The 26,863-nt window shown below is 47.5% G+C and overlaps 2 protein-coding genes across 6 annotated transcripts in view; one reads left to right on the forward strand and one right to left on the reverse strand.

Annotated features, from left to right (window-relative positions):
• PPIL3 (peptidylprolyl isomerase like 3) overlaps window positions 1-7,607 on the reverse strand; it is a 68,554-nt gene extending 60,947 nt beyond the window's left edge. Inside the window, exons 1-2 of one of the 4 annotated variants that reach the window (XM_078652612.1) lie at window positions 7,385-7,607; window positions 1,960-1,994 (exon numbers count right to left, since the gene is read on the reverse strand). In XM_078652612.1, the coding sequence (XP_078508738.1) occupies window positions 1,960-1,962 (3 nt within the window). In that variant the 5' untranslated portion in view covers window positions 1,963-1,994; window positions 7,385-7,607. The remainder of the gene's footprint in view (window positions 1-1,959; window positions 1,995-7,384) is intronic. The other 3 variants (XM_078652614.1, XM_078652613.1, XM_078652615.1) reach the window with 3 other exon arrangements.
• A 78-nt stretch (window positions 7,608-7,685) lies between these two features.
• NIF3L1 (NGG1 interacting factor 3 like 1) overlaps window positions 7,686-26,863 on the forward strand; it is a 138,947-nt gene continuing 119,769 nt past the window's right edge. The window contains exons 1-2 of one of the 2 annotated variants that reach the window (XM_078652610.1): window positions 7,757-7,842; window positions 22,096-22,189. The gene's annotated coding sequence lies outside the window, so the exon portion shown is untranslated. Of the gene's footprint in view, window positions 7,843-22,095; window positions 22,190-26,863 lie in introns of both variants that reach the window. The other variant, XM_078652611.1, reaches the window with a different exon arrangement.

The following is a 26,863-nucleotide window of genomic DNA, read 5'->3' on the forward strand; positions in this document are numbered from 1 at the left end:
AGTTGGCTCTGTATACGCTGAGACAGTGGAAGGCACATAGAGACCTTGTAAACAGTACTAATGTACTACATATAAAACTGTACAACATAACAAGGCAGTGAATTAACCATACTCAAGTAGTCTGTCAAAGTGATCCCTGTGCATATTAAGTCACACAAAGTGATCCCTATGAATTTTTAAGTTGTATGGTGTTTAACTTATTCTTTTTTATCTCACAAAGTCGACTTTTATCACCACAAATGTAAATTTTAGGTTAATAAATCTTCTCACACTCCGGTCTGTGAATCTGTTGCTCACTCTTGGATCCTCACGCCCTAGGTCTCTCTTAGATCTCTGCATTTTCTGTCAGGCCCTAAAACTCCTGGACCTCCTTAGGGATCTTACTTCCCACTGACCAACATGACCTCAGAGGTTCACACTCATCTTCTAGTATGCAAGCTTCTGTTCGCCCAGAAGGACCCATGGGTGCTGCACATCCTAAGGCCTTGAGGTTCTTACTCACCATCAACTGGTCCCTAAACTAGCCACTTGCCAATATTCCCATTTCCACTCTTCGGTCCCCTGCCTGAGTCAAATTCTGAGGCTTAAGCTCACTATCGTACCTTTAGATTCCAGGTCAACTTTTGGTCACCCAATTTCCATGTGTAGACTGAGGCAGAGTAGTTCCTGCTCACGCTTACCTAGAGGTGTCACAGTACACTCAGCTCCCTGCAAAGAGTGGTTACCATGAGATTCTGCAAAGCTTATATTTCAATGTAGTTCCCTTTCTGCTCTGCTAACCGTAAGGCAGTACTAAGGAGGGACTAACAAGCCTATTTACGAATCCGAAGCAATCATTCCCGAAGGACAATGACACAAGCCAATGACAAATATGAGCGGAGAGTGGGCGGGGCTTCTATTACATACTCCAGGTCTCGCAGAGCAGTGCATGCACGCTGACTCTAGACTTGGCCTAAAAAGGCGATTGATTCTGCAATGGCAGAACCCAGAGCAAAGAGCTCTAAAGATCAAGACGATGATGATGATTTTGAAAAGGATCAAAAGGGAAAATATATGTGAGGCTCTCAATTGCAAGAATTATTGTTTCACATCAGAGAAACCCTGGGGTTTAAAGGCAAAGGCCGACAAGAAGAGGGGTTTTATTCACAATATATGCGTTATGATGTGGGTGACCTGATTCCCCACGATGTCAAAGGAAATTTTATATAAACAGTGGAAAGGTCCAGATAAATCTGCCATTCTTGAACAAGTGATAATAGGTCAGAGATTTTGACAAAGATTTTCCTCTAACTCCTAAGGTTAGCACTATTTTGGCTTCAATTGCATCGACATCTAAGTTTTATCAGAAAATTCCAGCCTGCATGATGTCATGGAGGCTTCGCTTAATAGGTCTGATATCGCTTCTAATTTTTCAGTGAAGCATATGCCACACCCAAGTGTTACTTAAACACTTTCCTAGATTGCTTTGGATGAACTCACAGAAACTAGACTTCACTCAGAGAGGTCTACTTAAAAAATTACATTTAGAAATACAGCTCCCTCATACGAGGTTAGGACTGGAGCTAGACACTTTAAACATGCCTATTTCAAAGTGGAATACTCTGCTAAAACAGTTGCCATTGATTTCAGGAAGGATTAAGAGTAAAATAAAGTGCTGCACAAATGCCGCTAAATATCCATATTTGTGCTGCTAAATTTCCATATTTGTGAAGCTAAATTTCCTAAACCATGCCGCAATATCCTGGGGGTCTGACTGCCCTGTACCCCAACTGTAAACCTATTGACAGTGCTCTGGCAGCACATGCACAGTAATATTGCTCTCCACAGAAAAGAAATGCCAAATTCTGGGACAAATTTCTCAATATAGTTATATTGGAGAATTCAGTCGTTCTCTAAATTACAAGTATTCCAAATTTACTACAGACAGATACAACATTCAAACCAAACAGAAAAACGTACCATATTGTATGCACACCATTCACCAGCACTTTTACCTGCAAGAAAAATACATACATTTAGATTGTAATCACTTTGCCTTTAAAGGTGTTGTAAATGAACAGCTTCTATTCAACAAAAGACATACACTAACAATTAATAGGAGTAAGGCTATTTGCACTGAAATGTTATATGTAACCTTAGTAATCACTCCTAACATTAACAATTCATATAAAGTAGTTTTTGTACCATTGAAAATTAGGTCAATGTCCATTAATAATCTGGAGCAGTCATAACCTGCTCAAAACCTGGAAATGCAAACCTGTTCTTGTACTAACTACTTAAAAGCTTGATGTAGCTTTCAACAGAAAACACCCTGTCTTGTCGGGAAGCACAGGAGAACTCACATTAACATAACATAACATAACAAAAGTCGGAGAATTCTTCTTTACTTCAAAATCCTACAAAAATATTAACATTAACAGAAGTTTAAAACTTCCATGAACTTTGGGGAGAAAACAGTAAAACATCTGGTCTCTCTTGATCAGGTTCTTGTAAGTCCATGCTTCAATACCCACATCCTGTTTACGTTCAACCTCTCTTTGCTGCTCTGTCTGCTCACACCTCTTGCATATTTTTCATGCTTGTTTTTTATTCTTATATTTGGAGTTTAAATTCTTTTTATAGAGTAATGCACTTAAGGAAATTGCACTTTGCCCTGTTAATGTGTATATTGTATGAATAACATGCAGTTTATTTAAACTTCCGGGACAGATTTGAAAGACTTAATGTTAGCAGTTCCTAAAGGCTGTGTAATGTGTGGCACCTCTCGACCATTTTTACCTGCACTAGGTGGGCGCTAGTGACTAACCACCACCTTGCTGCTCTCTCCTTAAGACCCAGGTTGGTAGCTGCTGTCCAGAAGACACTCAGAACCTTCCCATCATATGAGAGATCAGACTTCTGTCAGAGGAATGAAACCGACAGGAGCAATTCCTTCTCATGGGTCAGGCAGGTCCCTAATACAGTCTGTGAGCGATGCAAGCCCAGTGGTGAGCACATCACAGCTGTAGCAATCAGAGTCTTATTCGGGCAGGGTACTCTGAATGGTAACCTATGGGACAGGATTCATTTCACTATCATCATCACAGATTCTGCGCACTATGGCCTTCAACAGCCCTGCAATGTCGGCATGGGATTACTCTGCACCACCTCCAAGAGGGGAGGAATAGGTTTTCATTGCCAGAACAAGCTACTTAAGCCAGAGTTATCTAAACATTTTCATTGCAACAGAGAATGACTTGTTTCATGGATTTGGTGGGTGATGACTGGGATGATCATTACAGGTCCTGGGATGGGCTTAAATATCCCACTCCCTGTTGGTTGCTATTAAAGAGATGTCTCAACAAGCACTGGGGTCGCTTTTTTGAGGCAAGACAGGTGTCTGCCATCTCTTTAAAAGGCTGCTAATAGCCAAAATCCTTCAGAGCAAAATTTGAAACTGTAATATCTCTCACAGCTGATGGTCTGTTGTTTCTGTCTACAGTTTTACATCCACATATTGCATGCTAAGCCAAAAACTCTCACCCATTATATTCCTGAACTCCTGCCTGAAAAATTGACTGACTTAACTTTGATTTTTCCCTCCTTTATGTCTTTTGAATGAGCCTCTCTTTCCACCTTCTTCATCTCCAGAGTACATCGCTTCTTAGTTGCACGACTATCTGCCTTGATCTCTTTTTGAAACCTTATCCCTGTGACCTTACAATATATCTATCTTTCCTAATCATGTCCTTCTCATATAGCCCCCACTAATGATACACTTAATGTATTAATTTACTAAAAGAAACTGGAGTAAATGCAGGGGATGGTTTCCTTGAGAGCGCAAGACTAATCCCAATAACCACCAATAACAACTACACTAACTTTGGTTTCCAGCGTAGCATGCTACATGCCGAAAAACACTTCAAAGCATCATTAGGGGTAGTAAGCACTTTACAAGTGCATCTTCAATTCAATATTAGCATCTCACTTTAACTTATGAAGTGCATGTTGTAAGTTCCCATCGGATATGGCAAAGAGGACAATTAATGGGGCATGGTACATTCCTGCTAGACTATCCTCTCTAGAATGGGTCTCTGGTTTTAATTAGGTAACCTCTGAGCCCAGTTTCTTTCCACACTCTGGTACGATGGGTCAAACAGACAAAGCAACATGCAGGTAATGTCACAATAAGCATTTCAAGACATTCAGCTGGGGAAGAGCGATGGCTTAAAAAGCATCTGAGGCATCAGCTAGACTTGAGAAAATTTAACAGCCACTAATTGATTTTGTGACTATTTTCAAAGGATGTTATATTAGGCTGATTCATCAGGTGGCCTTTGTGGTGGAGAAAAAGCTTTAAATTAGCATGTGTTTCAATTCTCGTCATTGTCCCTTTATATGTCTCTCCTTTGTGGAAGCGCAGTCAGCACGCATGATGTAACACCCAATACATATTTGCAAATTTGTGGAGATAGTAATGGCACTATAACATTCCGAGAAATCTAAAACATCAAGTGGAAGATTACTTAGCTGACCTGAAAACAGGGCACTACAGAGTGTCATCATGTATGGCGAAAGCACGTATAGAGTTCCCCAGCAGAAGCATGCAAACTTCAACAGTTATTGTCTGCCTCCTAAAGAGGATACGTTTTTAAATCTTTAGTTTTAAGAATAGGATTAGCACAATGCCATCCATGCCGAGCTGTAAAATGACAGAGGCCTTTTCCCACAGAACCAGCATTGCTTTTAGACAGAGGGAGCTGCTGAACATGCAGCTCCTTTCATCCAAAAGCAATTCTGCTCCGCTTTCAGCAATAGAGAGCATTTATTTCTGCTCTCACTTGCTGAAAGGGGAGCTGTGTTTGGGGGTGTGGGGTCCCGTCCCCTTTCTGCAGCACTCTGCAATTGTGCCTCCTGGCGCACTGCTGGTTAAGGGATTAAGTCCCCTTGGCTGCTGATGGTCCTTAGGGGCCAACAAGACCTCCTGTTACCTCCAGTAAGTCCCACACAGGGGGATTCCTGAGAGGTGATCAGAGGCCACGTCCCCTTTCTCCACCACTCTGCAAACATCACTAAGGCCCAAATTACGGTCCGACCACCCCATTACGAGTTGGGGGGGGGGGGAGAGAGAGTCGGACCGTCCTGGGACCGCCAATGCCGCTAGGGAAACGCCGTTCCCTGGAGGTAGCGTCAGGATGCCCCGGTCCGTCAAGCATATTGCAAGTTTCCTGTCCGCCAGTGGTGTCATGGAGGTTCCTCCTTCATGTACATCGTGAAGGAGAGGAAACAAAAGGGGCCCTACGGGGCACCCTGTGCCCCCTACGCTAGTGGATGCACACAGGGAGGCATAACATATGCCCCCCTGTTTGCATGCACAACAGTTCCAGCACAGCATGGATTTCGAGTTCATGCAGTGCAGGAACCTTGTGAGGCGTTCCTATAGCAGTGCCTTTTTCAAAGGATTAAGAATCACAATATGTGACCCACTGAGGGCATGAAATATTGAGACCAGTATCCACTTCTCCAAGAGAGGGAGGAAGGAGAGTGCACTGTAATGGAAAAAAATAGTTATCTGGAAAATATCCTGAAGGATATTCCATGAGAGTTAGAGGTGCTGCACGTTTACTGGCTGCTAGGGGGAAAATGGAAGGTCTGGGGGTAGAGAGATTTTGGTGAGATGTTAGAGGAGGAGAAATAGGGGGAAGAGGTGTTCATATCGTTTACGGACTGGAGAGGAGTTGGGAAATAAAGAGCCAATAGAGTCTGATTGGCATCAGCGGATTTAATCATTATGCTCCAATTTTTGTAGATGAAGACATTAAACTAAGGAGATGGAGATACTTTTAGTTTGTGGGACAAAACAAAGTTTGAAATGGACCAGCGATTACAAGGAAGATAAAAAGAATATCAATTCCGGTGGCAATCACATCATAACTTCTGCCACAACAAGCACTAGCCTAGGTCTCGCCTAAGCAAGAGCTACTGGCTTTGCCAATGTGTTTTAGTCAAGTTGTAAATCAGCGCGGCTGCTGTTCAAGATGACTAAAAGTTAGTGGAGAAGAGGAGAGTGGAGTGGCTTAAAATGGAGTGGTGTAGAGTGGAATGTAAAGGAGTGTTGTGGGGGGAGTGGAATGGCATAGAGTAAAGTGCCGTAGAACAAGTGGAGTGTTGCAGAGCCAGTGGAGTGCTGTAGAGCAAGTGGCGGTGCGAAGAGTGGAGGGGCGCAGAGTGGCATGGTGTGGAGTGTCACAGAGTAAATGAAGTGGCATCTAGTAGAGTTGCTTAGAGTGGAGGTGCTTAGAGTATAGGGGTGTAGAATGGAGTGGCATGTCGCAGAACAGACTGGCGTAGAGTGGAGAGGCACTACTCTAGAAGGGCACAGAGTGGAGTGGAGTGGCATAGTGTGGAGTATGTATGGTGTGGTAGAGCACTACCTAGAGAGACAACACATTTTCAATTGAAATGACATTTGCAGAGACATACAGTTTTACTGATAACAGTGTACTGTGCACAAACGATAATGTGTGGAAATGTCATCACCTAGTGTCCTGATCGGAATATAATATTTTGGTTCCACCACACTTAAGAATTACAGGAAAATGTGCTTTATTTGTGCTTCCTAACTCTCATATATTCTTAAATATCTCCACAATTCATATACAGACATTTAAATTGTGTTGTGTGCAGAAAATAAAGCCCATGCTTTCACATGCAAGCATGTCACATACATTCTATCATTTTGAAGTCAGGGGAAAGAATGTAAACACCAAGGTCCCTCGGAAGACAAAGCTTGACATTTGACCTCTCTCCGTCTATGAATGCACAGCAAATGTAACAGGATAAGAACAAGATTTAGAGGCCTGTTTACATAAAGTGAGCAGTTGAGGAAGAATACAGTAAACGAGCTATACTTCACAGAAGGGATGAACTCTAGCACGACAGTCTAAACAAATGAAGCCAGAAAATAGAAAGTAAGCAAATTTGAGTTACAAAACAAAAAGCCATCGGTAAGAAATGGATGGAATACATTACCAAGTAAGCTTTCAGAATGTAATTAGCAAACCAACAATAAAATGTAAGCCAGAAAACTAAAACGAACATTATGAGTTTTCTTTGGGAAAGAAGGTATCACAGCTCTCAAGTTTAGAAGCTCTATGCCAGAGTAGCTCACCCAGTTGAGGTAAAAAAAATATTTCCATTATGCAACACCTAGCAATATATATCCCATTACTAATTCGGTATCAGAAAGAAAAGTCGAAAATCTGGACTGCAGCATCTACTTAAGCTTGGAAATGGGAAACTTAAGGGCTTTAAATTATGTATTAAGAATGAAATGTGTATTAGCCTCGTGAACTTTGTGGTGTTTGATCTTCTTTCGTTATGCATTAATAGTAACCATATTTACCCAAGAAAGCTCCTGTATTAGGTGCATCCAGTGTAGAATGTCTTTGCACTGCGTTTACTCCCTTGCTGCCAGAGGTACTTCACACCCAACACAGAACTTGCCTGCAACCTCCGTGCGTTAAGAACGTTCACAGGGGGCTCTGTCCATGTACCGGCGTTCGGTTTGCAGGCAGCAGCAGAACACCATGCGTAGGGAAGCTGGGAGCACTGTGTACCTTGAGAGCCACTCGGTCTGTACGCTGCGTTTGCGTCGCGTCGTCTCCTGTGAGTGGTCGGCGGGGGGAAAGGGCGGGACACACACGTGACGTTGGTGGGCAGTTACTTACGGTGCCAATCACCCCGCAGCATGGCCGAGAACCAATGAAACCTCGCCTCCTGTGCACCGCTACTCCAGTGCAGTTAACTTACCACCTGCGAGCCAGCCTCTGAAAGTGTCTCGCAGGTCCCAGCGAGAGCACGGTGAGTGCTGACCGTTGTATTCCGCACTCGCGGTTACGTGAGATTGTCTGTCTCAGGTGTTTCTTCTATTGTTCCGTGGAGTGCTTTCTCCTGCTGTCTCTTCTTTTGGTTTCATTGCTCGTGGTTCAAAGATCCACGTTCAGCAAGGTCGAGAATCGTGCATGAGCCGCCCAGGTCCTGAAACACAGCCCGATGTAATGCATTGGGAACGTTTACTTCTTCGTTTTCAGAACTAGGGCGTTTCAGTTTCAGAAGTTTCTTTTGCGTGCTTTGCTTCACTCAAACAGTGGAGGAAGCATATAAAAAGTATGGTAACGGGTCCTGCGTTCCATGTGAGCGGGGTCCAATGCGTGGTTAAAAGAACAAAATATTCAGCACCTGTTTAGTTGGTCGTTTACCTTAAGGTAACTGCAGATACAATATTGCGCATACTTCAAATGACAAAGACAATATTACTGAATATGGGGAAATTCAATCTAACCTTATGAAAGCTCAGTTAGTTAATGATCACTGCATATGTGTTTGTATCACTAGAGTCACCGAATCCTTGTTGGTGCAGTGGGGAATATAGACTTGTGCATTTATCTGTGGCGGCCGGTAATTAGAAGGGGGGGGACACATGGACACTCACATACATACATTCACACACACACCAATTCACATCACACACTCACGTATACATTCATATATATATATATATATATATACACACGCACCAATCATGAAATTAAAACATAAGTGTCGGAGGTTCCAGGAGGGTAGAGACTGCCAACTTCTCTCATTGACTGGCTGAGGAGGCCACACAGAGTGGAATATGTCACAGAGTGGGATGGGGGTCAGTGAGGGTTGCTGACCCCAACCCACCCTGTAACAATGTGTCAGTTATAGACACTCGGCCCTGAGCACTTTAGGGCTGAAAACAGAAAACTGAAATGCCCAGACCTAGCATCTTTGGAATGATTTCCTCTGACTTTTTTCCTCTACCGCCTGTAATTTTTGACTGTGCACTGGATTTTTCTTTTGCTGGTTTAGATGCTTTGGGCATTTTGCCTCTGCTGACCAGTGTCAAAGTGCAAGTGCTTCCTGGATAAATTATGAATCTGATTGGTTATCCATGATTAGCATATTTGATTTACTGATAAGTCCCTAGTACAGTGTGCTGTGTATGCCCAAGACCTGTAGATGAAATGCTTCTAGTGGGGCTGCAGCACTGATTGTGCCCTCCACAAGAGTAGCCCTGTAAATATACCTCAGACCTGCCACTGCAGTGTATGTTTGCACAGTTCGAAACGGTCATGTTGCCCTGACAAGTGCACCCACTTGCTGGGCCTAAAGCTTCCCTTCCCATGCATATAAAGCACCCCTCAGGTAGACCCAAGATACCCCCATGGTCAGTGTGCAGTGTATGTGAAAGGTAGGATGTGTGCTGCTGTGTGTTATGTGTCCTGATAGTGAAATACTGCCAATTTCGTTTTTCACTATTGAAAGACTATCTGTCCCATAGGCTAACATGGGAGTTGCTTTGCAAAATCTTACAATTATAACTTTACATTGGCACAAGATAGAAAAAGGAAGTATAGTCTCTCTGAACTCAGAATTTAATTATGCACCTTTTAGTAAAGGTGTATTTTAACCCGTGTGTTTTGAAAGTGCCTCTTGCAGAAAGTGTGCACTTTCTTGGTTAACTATCCTGTGTGCCTCTGCATTTTGTGTATTCCCTGTCTGGGTTTGGTGTGACAGGAGCTGAGGATGTGCATTAAATCGAGACAGTCACGGAGGGGGGTGGGGACGGGTCTAGAGGTGTTCTCTGCCTTGCCTCGGTGACTCATCGCCTGGCTGAATAGAGCTGGTCTGCTTTTATAGTGGTGGGAGGAGTTTCACTTGCACCTGAATAGGCTGGGACTCCTTTTCCCAATGTTGTCTCCACCCTCTGCGGTCATGCTAGACCAAGGAGGCCAGGACTTATTTGGATTGGGTTAAGGGACCCTTGCCACAAAGAGAACAATGACAAAATGGGGTATACGTACTGGACCTAAAACCTCAAGTTTTTAGATCACTTCAAGAAACAAGAGGACCATGCCAAGAAGAAGAGCGGAAGGACTGTGTGAGGAGGTCTGCCTTTTCTGTGTGAAGGGTGGGTTGGCCTGCAGTTGCTGCTTCGGTCTGTGGTGAAGAAAAAGGACTGACTGACTCTTTTTGCCCAGCTGTGTTATCCTGCTTGTGAAGAGAATCTCCAAGGGTCTGGTTGTGCTGGGCTGATGTTTTTGGAAGTCTCAGGCACATCAAAGTCTTCCCTCCTTGGGCTTTGCATTTATGTGGAGCTCCCCTGTGCTTTACTTCTAATTGGAGCCCTCCCTGTGCTTTACTTCAAATTGGAGCTGAAACAACCATAAGACAGAAACATAAATGATTGTAAGCATCAACAGACTAAAAGGATAGTAGATACCTACCATAGTGTTAAAACAATGAATATATGCAGGTATATAAATACATGACAGTAATAATGCGTACTCCTACGATGCAACCCTAACTAGATGTACCTAAGTGTACCTAGCATGTATGTAGGTGTAGAGCCAAGAATTCCTCCAGAATAAAGCCAACCCTATTACCTGAAGCGGGAGACTGTGGACCCTGGATGTCAGACGACTGCGAGCTGAAGTGTCTACGTGCAGGAACCTCAGTCTCGCGTCAGTGTGTCAGCATGGAAGTCCTTTCTCTTTTTTCTCGGCCTCAGCAAAGATATGGTGTTTATATAGCCAAAGTGGAACCCTCAGGGGATCTACCTGTGTCATGTCGGATTAGGATGACGGAAGGAATGACCTTTATACATAGTTATTATGCAGGAGATGGTAGTCCTGCTGAGATTCCAAGCACCCTCATGCATAATGAATGAGGCTAGTTTTCAGAAAAAGCCCCACTTCATTGAAGCAGTACCGTAGCTAGGTAACCGGTCAATACCAAGAACCTTTATGTAGTGTAATGGCAGGGGAAATATAGGTGAAAGGTCTGGTCACTACCTGAACCTATATCTGGGTACCTGTTTGAAACATAACCCCAGTGCTTTACTTTCCGTGGAAGCTCAACTGTGCTTTACTTGTTTGAGAGCTTTCCTGGCGTTTCTGTTGCTGAAAACCTGCAGCGCATCACCCCCGGGAAGTGACTAGAATAGTTGCCTCTTGTGAAACAGTGTGCCGAAGGCTGGGCAGAGCCACCTCCACCTGGAGAAAGGAGCCTGAGGGCAGAGAAGATTCCGGGTTTGCTGCCCGCCTGCTTGCAGCAGCACCGTTGCAAAGGAAGCCCACCGGCATTGCCAGGCAACTAACACGGCTGCCTGGAGCTGGACTCCTGGCTGTTGTCCAGCAACCACCAGGGAGAGCCGACATAGGCCTGGCACCATCAGCAGCCACCCAACAAAGCAGCCGGCAATGCCGAAAGGAGCACCTGCGAGGCGGTGCCGGACGCTCCCCGCTCACCAGAAAAGGAGGCCCGCCTTCATCGAGCCAGCCACCCAGGACCGGCGTACCCCTGGCCAAAGCAGAGCATTGCGCTTCCCACCTGTGACGCCGAGAGGAGCTCTCCTTGTGACACAGACATATCCCTGGGGGAGAGGGGGGTTTATTTTGCTTTAGCCGCATTTAAAGTAAACTGCGGGCTGATGTCCCATTCACCCCTCTCAGCGCCTGCGCACTGGTACGGTGTGCGGGTCCTTAGCACAGAGGTGCTAAACACAAACCAGATGATCCTGGCATTTTCCTCCACTGCCATTCGTGTTAACCCATTGTGATCTATGTTTGCTGCTTGCTTCCTCTGAAACTAGTATACCATGTTTCCTCATTAGAGGAGCAGCCTGTATGTGCAAAAGAGATATAAACAACCTTCAAGTGTGTATTGCAATGGTCTAACAGTTACGCTTTTGTTAATTGCTTATTGGCTACTAAAAGTGATGTTATGTTTGCCTAATTGACAGATGCGTGTATTTTAGAAAGTGATTGACCAAACAAGTATTCATTTATGGTATTGTGGTCTATGTGTTTTGGTATGCAATACAAAGGATATTTTTAAATACTACTTTGTGGAGTTTCGTTTGTGGTGTGCTTACGGGGTGTGTGTGTATGTGTTGCGTAAACGCTTTACACATTGCCTCTGAGATAAGCCTGACTGCCCTGCCAAGCTACCAAGGGGGTGAGCAGGGGTTATTTTGGGTTGTTAACTAAACTCCCTTACCCTGAATAGAATGGTGGGTTCTGCCTTGCTTAGGTGCATACCCTAGCCAACCAGAAAATCCTATTTCTAACACCCAGGTTAAAAGGTATTATTGATGCTCCCCTCTTAATGAGGGAGAGTTCCTCCCAGCACTTTGCCAGGCTGAAAAGGCCATGCCTACAGAAGCTATGACATCTTCAGCCTGACAAAGTTCTGCTCAGACAGCCAGGTGCCTATGTATTTAGCACATTAATAGCTCCTGGCTGCCTCACTTGAACATGAAGAGTGTCTGTCAGGCTGACCTGTCCTCAGCCTGACAGAAACTCTTTATGTTGGTGTTAGACCTGGCATCTTTTGGCATGTTTCCCCTGTCTTTTTGCTTTCTTACCTCTTGGTTTAGACTTTGTTTTTGTTGGATTAGTCTCTCTGCGGACATTCTCACTGTCGATCATTGTTAAAGTGCAAATGGTTCTAAGGTAAATTGTGTTATGGATTTGTCTTTCTATGATTGGCTATTTAATTTACCAAGTGTATTGTGTGAACCCAGGGCATGTTCATCAAATGTTGCTAGTTGGCCTGCAGCACTGTTTGTGCTACACACACCAGCAGCCCTCCAAAGGGTTCTCAGACCTTTCACTGCAGTGTCTGAGTGCAGTTGTGACATCCTTGTTGACCTGGCAAGTAGGTCCCTTTTCTTACATGCAGTGCGGAGCAGATTGATCTATAACCTGCTGGTGCAGTGATCACCACTTCACCACAGGTTATCAAGTAAGGAGAAATCAACAGTGGATCGAAGTACAAACCATGGGTAGTTAATTCAATCATTCATGAATGGGTCTCCATCCGACCAGTACGATCAAGATACCGAGGATAGAACACACTGAACTATGGTTACATGGGTTTATATAGTGAAAACCACAGACAAGTAATGCCCAGAGGTAAATAAGGCTCTGGGAAGAACACACAATGAGACAATTGGTAAGAATCAACACCTTGGTGCCTTGTGTAACTGTCGCATCTTGAGTCTGCATAACAAGATAGGTTTATCGGAACAAACTTTATCTAAGGCTTTACTATTGTTTAAAATACATACGAAACCCACAGTGCAGACATCAGCTGTTCTTTTGTGCTGACTTTGCATGTTTACGCAGCCTACAATGTCTCAACTTAGATTTGTGACCTAATGTTAATGCAGGTGGCATCAAGGATAGAGTCACGTCGGTAGCTCTTGTAGTGGAATTGTGCTGTATTCTGTACAAGTGATAAATGTAACTCTATTGACTAACATGATAAACTGTGTGATATTACATTTCAGTGTTGGGTATGTAACACACATTTTAATTTAAATGGAAGGGTCCAGTTAAAGAAGTATTTCAACGTATAAACACGTTTAGTTACAGATTGATAGGTGGAGAGCTGTTTAGGCACTTATTTGGATGTCCTGAATTTGTAAACTGTGCTTGCAGGTATCATGATGTATCCTTTCTGGCTTACAAAGCTTCAAATCAAAGTGGTTACCACTGACCGGCTGGCATGCTATAACTCTGTGAATGTGCTGCATGGACATTTAGACGAGACCAAGATAAATAGTTCTGATTTGACACTGGACAAACTAACTCAGAATATTTTGGTGTAAACTTTAACACTTGTTTTTCACTGGTGTATGTATCTAGCTCAAGGAGTGGATTGCAAGAACATGGGTACTGCTGTTTTACTGCAAGGGAACCTTGAATTCAACTGCATAAAACTATAGTACTATAACCAACTGACATAAAATCCAAACTGCATATGTGCTCCCAATAGGGGTAGCGGCAGTACGGGTGCGCCTGTGCAGTGGGGGAGGCAAGAAACTAGGTCCGGAGACTATACAGTTCTGGGATTGGAAGACCACCTGAATGCTCCCCTTGGCTACCAGTACATACTTTCGAGGGGCCATGGCCACAGTTAAGCTGTTGAGTTTGGGGAGGTCTAGACAGCTGGGGTGCAAAACTGTCCATGTAAGTCAAACCCCCTAACCTCCCCCAAATTTCTTTGTTTTTAGTGCAAATACAGTCTTGCTGCAGTGGAGATAGTCAAATGTACGAAGGTGTTTGGGGTATGGCTCACTGCCTTCACTCTAGCGCATTTTTAGATGCAAGACTGTTATACAAGTGACCAGGGCTTAAAGTGGGATGAAAAAACTGGGGGTGGGTCTTGCAAACCGGCGTAGCCACTGTAATTAAGGGCCTGGCTTTAAACCCTGTAAGCTAAAAATCTGTGCTTAGCATAGTGTGCCGCCCGACTAGTATTTTGCTGTTTCTGTCATTGCATCCATATATATGATACAACAAGTAACATCATACCTACAAGTCGGGACTATTGGCTTTGTCAATGGTTGTTATTTGCATAAGATAAATAAGCAGCAGCTATAGCTTGTATATAATATTGAAAAAGCTTCCACTTACTGCCCTGGTGACACCACGCCAATGTTGCTGCTCCTGAGTTTCAAAACGAAAAGGGAAATCCAGAGAGAAAATGCTCTTTTTAAAGGACTTCCCTACCCCTACAGCACTCACATGGCATGACGTCATGCCCTAACTTCTCCACTATTGAGAAGTGAGCAGTGTGAGTATGCGCACATCAATGTGCTTGCTGTCACCCCCGTCGGGGAAAAAACAAACCCCCTGTGCAAGGGCACAAAACAGAGCCCGATAGAGACCCGTTTCGAGGCCCTCTTTAAACAACTGCTGGAGCTCAGCACCCGTGAGACCCGGCCCACTTAAAGCCCTGCAAGTGACTCTGAATGAAATTGGCCATCCTTTCAGACAAGATCCTGACATGTGACTGACTGTGCGGAGCTCTACTACTACATGTCACTGGTCTGACATTTGACTAAATCTGAACTAAGTCACAAGTCCCGGTGGACTTACAGCCTCCCATGGGCATGGACAGAGGTGCAACTAGAGCCAAATTTCGGGGGGGGGGGGGGGGGGGGGCTAAGAAAAAATTTCGGGGGGGGGGCTGAATTTTTAAGCAACATGCATAGTGGAGCTGCAGGGGCTCTTAGAAGGGGTGAAACAGCAGCAAGGCCTGATTAACATGCAAATGGTCTTTTAAAGACCTGTGAAGTGCTCGGGTGCGGTTGTGTATGTTCCCGGGACGCTGTCTCTGTCTGTGTGTGGCGCCCTGGGCTGCCACACACGACGGGGGGGAGGGGGGGCATGAAGCCCTTTGAGTCCAATGGGTGTTGGGCGCCTGCATGGGGCCCACAAACATCAGAGGAGAAGGGGGGGAAGGGTAGTGGGGAGCTGCGAGAATGAAAGGTAGGTTCTATTGCTGTTTTTATTTTTATTTTAATTATCGGTTCTTTTGCCCTCTTGACTGAACAACCCTTCGCTGTACCTTCTTTAGGACTGAAATGTATTGAGTCCCGCCCCCTCACACCACCGCAGTTATTAGTGAGGGGACTCCGTTCCATCACTCAATGACGAACAAGGACAATGATGGCCTGATTATGAGTTGCTCATAATATTACGCCCCATTCGTGAACCCATGTTTATGCATGGGCCGGATTTACGAGTTTGAAGGTATTTACCTCTTCATATTTATCATATGCCTTTAAATAACTGAACCTTCATTAAATTTCGGCAGGTTTGACCTGCCGAAATTCAACAAGGGGAAACATACAGTATTTACCGTATCCTGCATATTTCTGTGCATTAAACAGACCCTCCAGCTTTTCGCGATTTTACGATTCACGAAAAAAGGCAAAATCAGCAGAAAAGCACTCTGCTGCGTCGCCCCGCCCAAAGCAGGGATGTGAGCAGCGAGTTAAGGGTTCGGAAAATCCTAGACGGACGAGGGCACAACGAGTTCTGAAGGACATACAGTGTCCTTGGCAGCATCACCATTTTAGCGAAGGCCAGTCGCCCCATTAAGGATAGTGGTAGGGTGTTCCAGAATGATATGGATTGCCGGAGAGACGTAAGCACCCTATCCGCGTTTACGGGCGAGGGACTGTTCCTCTGTCGAGGTCACATGAATGCCTAGGTATCGGAAACGGGCCGGTTCCCACCGTAACCCAAGCTCTGGTAAGTACTCTAGAGGCACCATGTCAAAGCCGGAGAGCGGAAAATTAGGGGCTTACTACGATTAAGCCGCAAGCCCGACAGCTCACCAAAACGATCCAGGAGGTGTAGCAACCTCGGGAGCGCCTCTCTTGGGGTTGTCAAATAAAACAAGGCGCCATCCGCATATAACGACAGGACATTGCACGTGTCCCCCACCTGGATGCCCCATTGCCGCAGCTCAGTACGAATCTTGACAGCAAACGGCTCTATAGCTAGGGCAAAGAGTAGCGGCGAGAGGGGGCACCCCTGTCTCGTGCCCCGACCCAGCGACCACTCCTCCGATCTCGCACCTCCCAAACGCACCGGAGCACGAGGGGAGCTGTATAAGATCCGAACCCAACGAGCGTAGTTGGCCCCATGCCCATTGTCCGAAGGACCTCCTGTAGGTAGCCCCAGTCGACAGTATCGAACGCCTTGGCGAGATCAATTGAGACCAAGACCGTCTGCTCTTCCTTGCCATGCACCTCGTGTTGAATGTGATTCAACCGTGTCAGATTCATAGCCGTGTTTCGCCCGGGGATAAAACCGCATTGGTCTTGGTGCACTAAGCGCTCCATATGGGGTGCAAGCCGGGTGGCCAACAGTTTAGTGAGAATTTTGACATCCGTGTTGATCATGTTAATCGGCCGATAGGAGGAGGGGTCATGCCTGTCCCCCCCCAGGTTTAAGGATCATGCAGATTTCCCCCTGAGCCATGCTCTGTGGGAGATCTCCTCTTTCGAACGCCTCAAGGTAGACCTACAAAAGGAGCGGAGCTAAATTATCCCAGAATTCATGGTAAAACTCCGGAGGGAACCCGTCGCTCCCCGGCAATTTTGCACACGGCAAGCGGGCCAGTGCCCCATGAACCTCAATCAATGTCAGGCCTGCGTCCAGCTCCTTCCGGTCCGAATCCAAAAGGGTCGACATAGGCAACCCCTGCAAATAGGGGAGATAAGAGGCCTCGGAAATATCCGAGTCTGCCGCGTATACTTGCCGTAAATGGGAGTGGAGAACCCCAAGAAGGGCCTGCTCGGAGTCGACCACCTGCCTGTTCCGGTTCCAGAGGGAGACAATACGCTCGGGGGTCTTCTCCCTTCTCAGAATCCAAGCCAGTAGCCGCCCTGACTTATCGCCCTCCCTGTGGAGGCGCTGCCTATATTGGCCCAGGGTGTACTTGTCGAGCCTATCTAGGATGTCATGTAGCCGCGCCCGGGCGCCCTGTTCCTCTAACCTCTGGAGTTTGCTAGAGTCCACTACATGTTGGGCCTGCAGGAGGGTATCCTCCGCCTTCTGGAGATCTTGGAGGAGCTGTTTCCGGACGCCATAGGTGAGCCCCATGCAAGCGCCTCTGACTACCGCCTTCAGGGCCTCCCACTTGGTGGCCAAGGACACGCTACCCTCCCCCCAATTGAGGTCTACATAGTCCCCGATGGCTTTCTCCACGTGCGCTTTTCCTACTTGGTCTCGGAGGTTATCCACTGGGAGCCTCCAAGTACGGGGCGGACAACCGGGGACCCCCACTGAACCACGAAAGCTACTGGAGAATGGTCTGATAAAAAACGGGCCTGGCGCGTTACATCCACTGTCATGCTAAGCTCGGCATTTGCCACTAAGACTCTATCTAGGTGACTGTATGTATTGTGTGTGAGTGAGAAGCAGGTGTAGACCTTCTGTGCCGGGTGCCTGAGGCGCCAAACGTCCACCGCCCCCATGTTTTCCATGACCTCCTTAAGCTGTGCAGTCATACGGGGTTTTGTGCCCGCCCGGGGTGGGGATCTATCTAGCATTGGGTCAAGTATACAGTTAAAGTCTCCAAACCAAAGTATCAGGGTCCCCAGGTCGTGAATCAAGGCGTTCTGCAAAGTCCCGAAGAATGTCGGGTCATCAGTGTTGGGTGCATAAGAATTTAAGATGACTATTTCCCTGCCATCGAGCTTGGCCCTAAGGAGCAGGTATCGACCATGAATGTCCGCTTCCATATACTGGATAGCAAACGGGACCCCAGGTGCCACCCAAACCAGACCCCCCCTGGCATATGTAGAGAAGGACGCATGAAACAGCTGTCCACGCCATTTTTCCCCCAACTTCTGTGCCCCGTCATCCACCAGGTGGGTCTCCTGTAAGCAAGCGATGGATCCTTTGTGTCTTCGAAGGAAGGAGAGGACTCTGTATCGTTTAGTGCATGTGCCTAGCCCCCTCACGTTCCAGCTCAGAAACTTATACCCCATGATTTCCAATAGAATCCACCCTGCCGCATCTGTCTGTTCACAGAGTAGGTCCCCTCCAGTCCCCGACTTGTAATACAAATGATGCCTAAAACATTCCCCCTTAATGTCCCCTTCAAACAGTCCCCCCCCACCCCCCTCCCGCGAGAAAGATATCAGCAACAACCATACATGCCAATATGCCCATACCCTTCTGGTACCAGGACGTGCACCGCCACCCTATTCACCCAACGATGCAAAGTCACTCAAGAAACAATGAAAAACTCCCCCCCCCCCCCCGACTCCCCACCAGACCCGTTAGCAATGCAAGAATACCAGGCTCGACTAGGCAGCCCAAGTCCATGCTCACTCATCCCCTTGTCCACACTCACTCTCCCCTCTTCATTCGTACACTACTCGTAAAGAAGAAACCCCCTATAAATGGTATGTCACACGGACACTGGAGTGGACCCAACATGGTCCGAGGACCCGCCATATGCCAAACATGCATCACACTCAACCCATAGGTCCCTTCAAGAAGGACCCGCCGCCTCGGGTGTCAGGATCCCCGCAGTCTCTGGGATCACCGGAGCGGTAAGTGGCATGTCCTCCGCCGTGACCTGCAGTGTATCTGGGACCATTATGTCTTCGGGCTCATGAGGCTTCAAAGGCCCCAACCCGTCTCCAGCTTCAGACGATGCCAGATGTAGGGCCCCATCGACCCCCCACTGTGACTCTGCGGCGCTCCTGACTCTCCGCGGCGTCGTCACCTGTTGGTGCGTCTCCGTGGCGGTCGAGTTCCCCACTTCTCGCGGGGTCCTCCACGTTCGCCTGGCGGGAGGTCGTCTCCCCTGATCTCCAGCCATTCCCAGACCTCTCTCGGAGAATCGAAGAAGTGAGCCTTCCCCTGAGACAGCACCTTGAGTTTGGCCAGGTATAGCAGCATGTATTGTAGGTGCATCTCCCGAAGTTTCTGCTTGACTCCCAGGAAGGACTTCCGTTGCTCTTGGACTTGCTGGGTATAGTCCGGATAAATGGAGATCCTGCTGTTTTCAAAGGTGAGGTTCGCTGTCTCCCTTGCCACCCGCAGAATACAGTCTCTGTCACGATAATTTAGAATTTTGGCAATGAGCGCCCGCGGCGGAGCCCCCCGCCGCGGTGGCGGGACCAGTGCTCGGTGGGCCCTTTCAATCACAAAGACCTCTGACAGACCTCTCGGGCACAGCTGTGTACGAATCCAGTTCTCGAGGAAGTGCTCTGCGTTACCCGCCTCCGCTCGCTCTGGCACACCAAGGACCCTGATGTTACTGCGGCGCGCCCTCCCCTCCGCTTTCTCCGCTCCAGGGCTCCCGTCGTGGCCGCAAGTTGTGAGACCGTCTTCTTGAGGGAGGCCACCTCGCCTTGCAACTGTTCTATATTTCCCTCTGCATCGGAGACTTTATCTGCGACCTTCTGCAGGTCAGTTCTCAACAGGTTAACATCTATTGACACCGTTTCTATTTGGCGTTCCAGTGCAGAGTGGGAGCCCTGGATCGCCTTTAGCAACTCCGCCCGGGAGGGCTCCTCGGGGGCCTCCACCCCCTCGTCCTGGCCCAACTGTCGCGTGATCCGCTGGGATGGCAGCCGCTGGGTGGTGTACTGCGTTATCGTGTTGGGCTGCGTGGAGCGAGACATCCTGTCCTTGCGCATTGCCAGCGCTCCACGTGTCCTTATCGGTTCTCCGAGGGGTAGCAGGGACTCCACCCTGTATCGCCTGCTCTCATTCAGTACAGTTCACGACCACAAGCCCTTAATGCACTCCGTAGCTCCACTCGGCAACCGATCCCTACACCTCCGCCAGGTATCTGCAGCCGGCAGGGGGCGCCCAATATCGTAGTAGTGCCTGTCTCCGCTATCTGCGTCTGCACCAAAGGATCAAGACCTACTGCGGCCGTCACTCGAAACTCCAAACACCTCAAAGTCAGGGGGAGGATGCGGCGTAGGGACGCAGGTGGGCCACAAAGTTCCCGGGTCTCACTCGGTGCCTCAGTGATGGTGGATCCGCCCCACAGTGGGACTGCCCTGTCAGTCTAGGCTCCCCAAGGGCAGCACCCCTAGGCGCCGACAGTCCGCTTCCGTTCACTAGGTCGCTGCGGCTGGCAGTAAAGTTCGCAAGGCCCCCCCATACCTCCGGCCCACCACAAGGGCGGCCCGACTCCCGGGGACGTGTCTGGCTCACCAAGAGGGCCGCAAGCGTACCTGTCAGGCGCAGCACCCTGGGTCTCTTCCTTCAATGTCCAATATTCGGGGCGAGTGCTGCAGGGAGACCATGGGAGAGGAGGCCAGCTCCCCAGCGTCGCCAAATCCTCGGGGGTGCCGTGTCAACCAATGGCCCCCAGGACCTCTGCAGTGTTTCTGTCTCTTAAGAAGCGGAGAGCCGGCTCTCTACCACCGAAGGCCACACCACAAGGGACGTGGGCCACCAGTTCTGTTGGCAGGGCCGGCACCGAATAATCGGCCCTGCGGGCGGCCGGGCCCAGGCGTTGCTGGCCCCCGGACCACTCGGGCCTGTCGAATTTGGCCAGCACAGGCCGTTTCCCCCTACTAGCGCCGGCCGGCGCGCGCGATCACCCGATCGCCTCCCTGGCTGGAGGCCTATGGGCGGCAGTAGTGTGCTGTTTCAGGTTTACAGGAGACAGCGGCCCCCCCGCCGGGCCCAACCGACACTCTCCGCCGGCCCGAGGGCCGTTCCCTCCAGGGCCTGGGGCGCCGCCTCCTCGGTCGCGTAGGCCGCAGTCCGCTCCCGATCCTCCTCACCAGGGCCCGTCGGGTGCCCTCCCAGCCGGGCAGCGTCTCCAGCGGCGATGCTCCGCTCGCAAGGTACAGGCAGGAAGGGCCAGCCGCCGCGCCCACCACACCAGCCACAGCGGCGGCACCGACAGCACGGGCCTCGGCCAGCCCAAGCAGGCACCCCCACAGTCCTCCACACGTCGGAGCCCCAGCTGGCAGCAGGCTCCGTCGTCCGATTGGCGCCGCTGCGGGCGCAGTGTCTCCGGACTGCCGCCGGCTCCCGAACTCCAGGCTCCGCCGCCCTCTGAGAGCAGGCTGCAGACCCCGGCCTCGCGTAGTCAGAGGTCCGGGGCGCCACAGTCAGGCGGTTTCCTCGGCTTCACTTGCGGCGGCCCGCCTTAATTCGCCAGATAAGTTAGCCCCAGGCATAAGGGGTTCATGTGACCCACGATTCCGCACCATAGGAGCCCAGACAGGATGAATTAGCAGGATTTCAGGGTCCGTTGGCCGGCGGAGCTCACGTCCTGTCGGCCATGCTGCTTGGCCATGCCCCCGGAAGTTCACAACATTAACCCTTTCATTACCTAAAGACCTTCTAATGTGCAGTGCTTTGAAGCTGGACAAAGAAAACCACCAGAATGCAAACATACATGAACTGCAAGCCTGGCTGACTGTTTAAAAAATACACTAGACATATTTTGTTTATTCCCTAAGTTTTGTTTAAAAAATAAGGCCCCTTTCAGCCCGTAGTGATCTCAATTACACACTGAAATGTGGGAAGCATACATTTATTTATAAAAAGTAAAGCAGAACATGTTCTTTTCACATTTTCGCATGATTTCATTAACTTGTTTTTATAAAATTTCCGGTTCCTCTTTTTAGGTGAGGAATATTATGAGGGCATGCAGTTTATTTGTTTTGATGTAACTTCCTGTGACATCATCGTAATTTACAAATGCTAATTATTTCCCCACTGTTTTTCTTAGGTCTTATGCCTTCATCTGAACCCTTCCTGTACCAGGCTTTGAGGCAAATCTTTCATGTGACTGACTCTGACCTAGACCTACCGTCCTTGCACAGGTAATCCTGACAAGTAACTGAGTGGTGCTTATTCCTGCTAGTCTCCCAGATGTAATACTGACATGTGGTAGACAGTCCAGGTCTGCAGTCTGTCGTAAAAGATCATGACAAGTCGTCCAATGTCTTGTGACAACTTTAACCAATCTTGCTTTTTTTGTTGCTATCTTCGTTCTTCCATCTGAGGTATATTTTTTAAGGTCTGGACTAGATACTGTTTAAGCTGTCTTGCCAAACTCTGGTAATAAAAAAAAAGTTATAAAAAAGTTATCTCTTCTTCCATTTGTCTCTTCAGCTGTTATTCAAATGTTGCTTCCGCGTCCCGCAGCAAGGGGTACTGGTAAACGGCAGGGCACATAGAGCTACCTGCAGGGTCATATATCCTGCAGTGTTTTCCTTGAGATTACCCACCTTTCCTGGTGGGTTCTACTCGACTATTTACATCTTGAACGTATTATTGCGACAGACTTGGAATTTTGCATGGAGATTACTCACGTACCTGACCTGTAACAGTCTGACGTGTCCTATTCTGTGGAGGTATCAACAACACATATAATTAAGGGGGACCCAAGGGCAATTTAACGACCAGCTCTGAATACAAGCCCTAATTACATTTATCACAAAAGAGTATCAGAGGGTCAGATTCCTACAGGTGATTACTATGAACAGGGGTGGTTACCAAAAAGCCAAACAGTGAAAGTTATAACAGCCAGGTCAGGTTTACGTCCGGTCTCTGGCACCCATCAGTCACCACTCGGAACCGCCCTTCATCATATGGGGCTCCGAGGACAGACAACGCACCTGTTATTTTCTCCAACAGAGAAGGACTAACCCTCCTGTTGTTCAGGGCATGGTTGTTGAAAGTTAAAGAGATGTACTCACAACGTGGCTGACGGGGTAAAAAAAGGAGAGTGCAGTGCTAGGAAAAAGTAATACCAAGAGTAATAAGGAAAGTGAGTAAAATTGGTTTGAGGAGCAAAAATGTTTTATTAAAGTGTAGCTCCCGACACCAAGGTTAAAAAATAGCCAAGACAGAGGAAATTTATAAACTGTCTAGCGGTGGAACGTGGTCGACATGTTTCAGCAATAAGTGGCCCTCTGGCCTTGCTTTCTTCAGGACCCAGAAATGACGCTACTGCAAACAAAAAAAACCCCTATAGTGAGAAGATTTGTGTTCTATAAAAAGAAGAGTACATGGAACGATTTAGTTATTGTTTTAAATGTCACCTGAACCTTCTAGGTGTACTTGTTCCGATACCTCTTACGAATTTTCAGAGCGGTGCTTCACCTATGTCCTGAGCCGCAGCCAGGTGGGGTGAGGTCTTTACTTCTTACAAATCAGGTAAGAAGTAGTCTGTGAAATTTGTAAAAGTTTCAAATTCTAATAAAATGGGATGACACTAGTAGAATACAGTGTGTAGTGGTTGTATGTCCTGGATATAGACCTCACCAATGTTGAGAATGATCGATGGTGGACAAGGTAGTTTACTGTTGGACAGGTGGTGGGTGATGTACTTATGCCATGCATTTCTTTTTCAGTTGAATACTGAATTCGTAAGAGGTATCGGAACAAGTACACCTAGAAGGTTCAGGTGACATTTAAAACAATAACTAAATCGTTCCATGTACTCTTCTTTTTATAGAACACAAATCTTCTCACTATAGGGTTTTTTTTTGTTTGCAGTAGCGTCATTTCTGGGTCCTGAAGAAAGCAAGGCCAGAGGGCCACTTATTGCTGAAACATGTCGACCACGTTCCACCGCTAGACAGTTTATAAATTTCCTCTGTCTTGGCTATTTTTTAACCTTGGTGTCGGGAGTTACACTTTAATAAAACATTTTTGCTCCTCAAACCAATTTTACTCACTTTCCTTATTACTCTTGGTATTACTTTTTCCTAGCACTGCACTCTCCTTTTTTTTTTTTTACCCCGTCAGCCACGTTGTGAGTACATATCTCTTTAACTTTCAACAACCATGCCCTGACCAACAGGAGGGTTAGTCCTTCTCTGTTGGAGAAAATAACAGGTGCGTTGTCTGTCCTCGGAGCCCCATATGATGAAGGGCGGTTCCGAGTGGTGACTGATGGGTGCCAGAGACCGGACGTAAACCTGACCTGGCTGTTATAACTTTCACTGTTTGGCTTTTTGGTAACTATTCTGTGGAGGCCCATGGACTTTTGCCACTTGAGCTCGAAATGTTGACTTTGACAGCCACTGGCAGGACTGACTGTTTCCAAATACCTAACAGCCTAAACCATTTGCCTCCTTTAACAGACTCTGCATCCAGCCAGCAATCTACTTTGCTGCACTTCCTACACCCCCCCGACCTCAGCACCTCCTTTCAATGTGCCCTGCGCCATCAGCACTATTTTAGTTCACATTACCTTTTGTACCATCGGCAGTTTGTCGAGTTTGGAAGTGGTGAGGCGTAAGTAAGATCAAGGAATCCAACGTGTTGACCGAGCATAGTTAGCGAGCTGGGCTTTTCCACTGGTTTTTTTGAGCATTCTATTCCTGAGGTTTTTTTTTTTTAACCTTGGTGTGAAATGGTGCAATTTCTAGCACACCACATTTAAACAAGCACTGGCAAACCCAATAGGTCTCGGCAATCCGAGAGCTATTGGTGTTGTCATTGTCTTTTAGCCATTTGTTATGGAGTGGAGCAGATGTATGTGGTGTGGAGTATAAATATGTGGTATGGTGCAGAGTGGAATTATGTTGTCTTGTGTGGATTTATGTGGAGTGGCGTGGAGTGACATGGAGTGGAATATTTTGGCATGATGTTGAATTATTTTGTGTGGATTACAATTATGTCATGTGAAATGAAATTATATGTGTTGGAGTGGAATTGATGTGAAAGTATGTGGTGTGGAATTATGTGGCTTTGAATTATGTAGCGTTGAATTATGTAGCGTTGAATGGAGTTGTGTGCAGTGGAATTATGTTGATAGTAATGATGTGGTATTATGTGTGATGGACTTATATGGAGTGGTATTGTGTAACATGGAGTGATGTGTAGTGAAATTATGTGGCAATGTGAATTATGTGGCATGGTATCGAATTCTGTGGTGTGGATTGGATCTATGTGGTATGTAGTGGAATTATGTGTTGAATTATGTAGTTTGGTGTGGAATTATGTGGGGTCGAATTGTGTGAAGTTGAATTTTGTGATGTGGTATTATGTGGCGCTGCGTAGAATTATGTGGCATGTTGTGGAGCGTATTTATGTGGAGTATTGCTATGTGGCGTGGAGTGGATTTATGTGGTGTGGTGTGGAGTATAACTGGAGTTTAATTATGTGGTGGGAAGTGGTATTATGTGGAGTGTGATTGTGTTGTGTAGAATTGTGTGATGTGGAAATGCGCAGCGTTGTGTGAAATGATGTGAAATGTAAGGTGGTATGGATTGCGGTTGAATGATGTGTAGCGGCATGGAGTGTAATTATGTGGAGTGGCCAGCGACAGGTGGTGTGTGGGGAAAGAAGAACAAGCATTTACAATGCAACGGTCTCGCCTTTGCAAAAGTTAGAGCTATTGGCATTGTAAATGACAATTTTTTTATTTATGTGTTGGTTTTGAAAACAGATAAATAAATGGCATTGTCATTTACAATGCCAATAGCTTAATCTCTCGCAAATGCAAGATCTATTGCATTTGCACCCACACACACACACACACACACACACACAGAGACACACACAGAGCCACAAACACACACATGGATGTGGTGGATGTGGAGTTGGTGGATGTGGTGGTGGATGTGGTGGTGGATGTGGTGGTGGTGGTGGTGGATGTGGTGGTGGATGTGGCGGTGGATGTGGTGGTGGTGGATGTGCTGAATGCGGTGGTGGTGGATGTGGTGGTGGTGGTGTTGGATGTGGTGTTGGGTGTGGTGGTGGTGGTGGTTGTGGTGGTGGTGGATGAGGTGGAGGTGGTGGATGTGGATGTGGTGGTGGTGGAGGATGTGGTGGATGTGGATGTGGTGGTGGATGTGCTGGATGCGGTGGTGGTGGATGTGGTGGTGGATGCGGTGGTGGATGCGGTGGTGGTGGATGTGGTGGTGGTGTATGTGGTGGTGTTGGGTTGGGTGTGGTGGTGGTGGTGGATGTGGTGGTGGTGGATGTGGTGGTGGTGGATGAGGTGGATGTGGTTGTGGTGGTGGATGAGGTGGATGTGGTTGTGGATGTGGTGGTGGAGGATGTGGTGGATGTGGATGTTTTGGATGCGGATGTGGTGGTTGTGGATGTTGTGGTGGTGGTGGATGAGGCGGTGGTGGAGGTGGTGGTGGTGGTAGATGTGGTGGATGTGGTGGTGGTGGTGAATGTGGTGGTGGTGGTGAATGTGGTGGTGGTGGTGGATGTGGTGTGGTGGATGTGGTGTGGTGGATGTGGTGGATGTGGTGGTGGTGGTGGTGGTGAATGTGGTGGTGGTGGATGTGGTGGTGGTGAATGTGGTGAGTGTGGGATGTGGTGGTGGTGGATGTGGTGGGTGTGGGATGTGGTGGGTGTGGGATGTGGTGGTGGAGGATGTGGTGGTGGTGTTGGTGGTGGATGTGGTGGATGAGGTGGTGGTGGATGTGGATGTGTTGGGCATGAAGTGACATTGCTCACATACCGTAGCACATCATTCACTATTTATTTATCTTGAGGTGTGGTTTCTGCATGCAGGGCACACTGAA

Source organism: Lissotriton helveticus, chromosome 7, assembly GCF_964261635.1.
Source record: "Lissotriton helveticus chromosome 7, aLisHel1.1, whole genome shotgun sequence".
In the NCBI taxonomy this organism is placed as follows: Eukaryota; Metazoa; Chordata; class Amphibia; order Caudata; family Salamandridae; genus Lissotriton; species Lissotriton helveticus.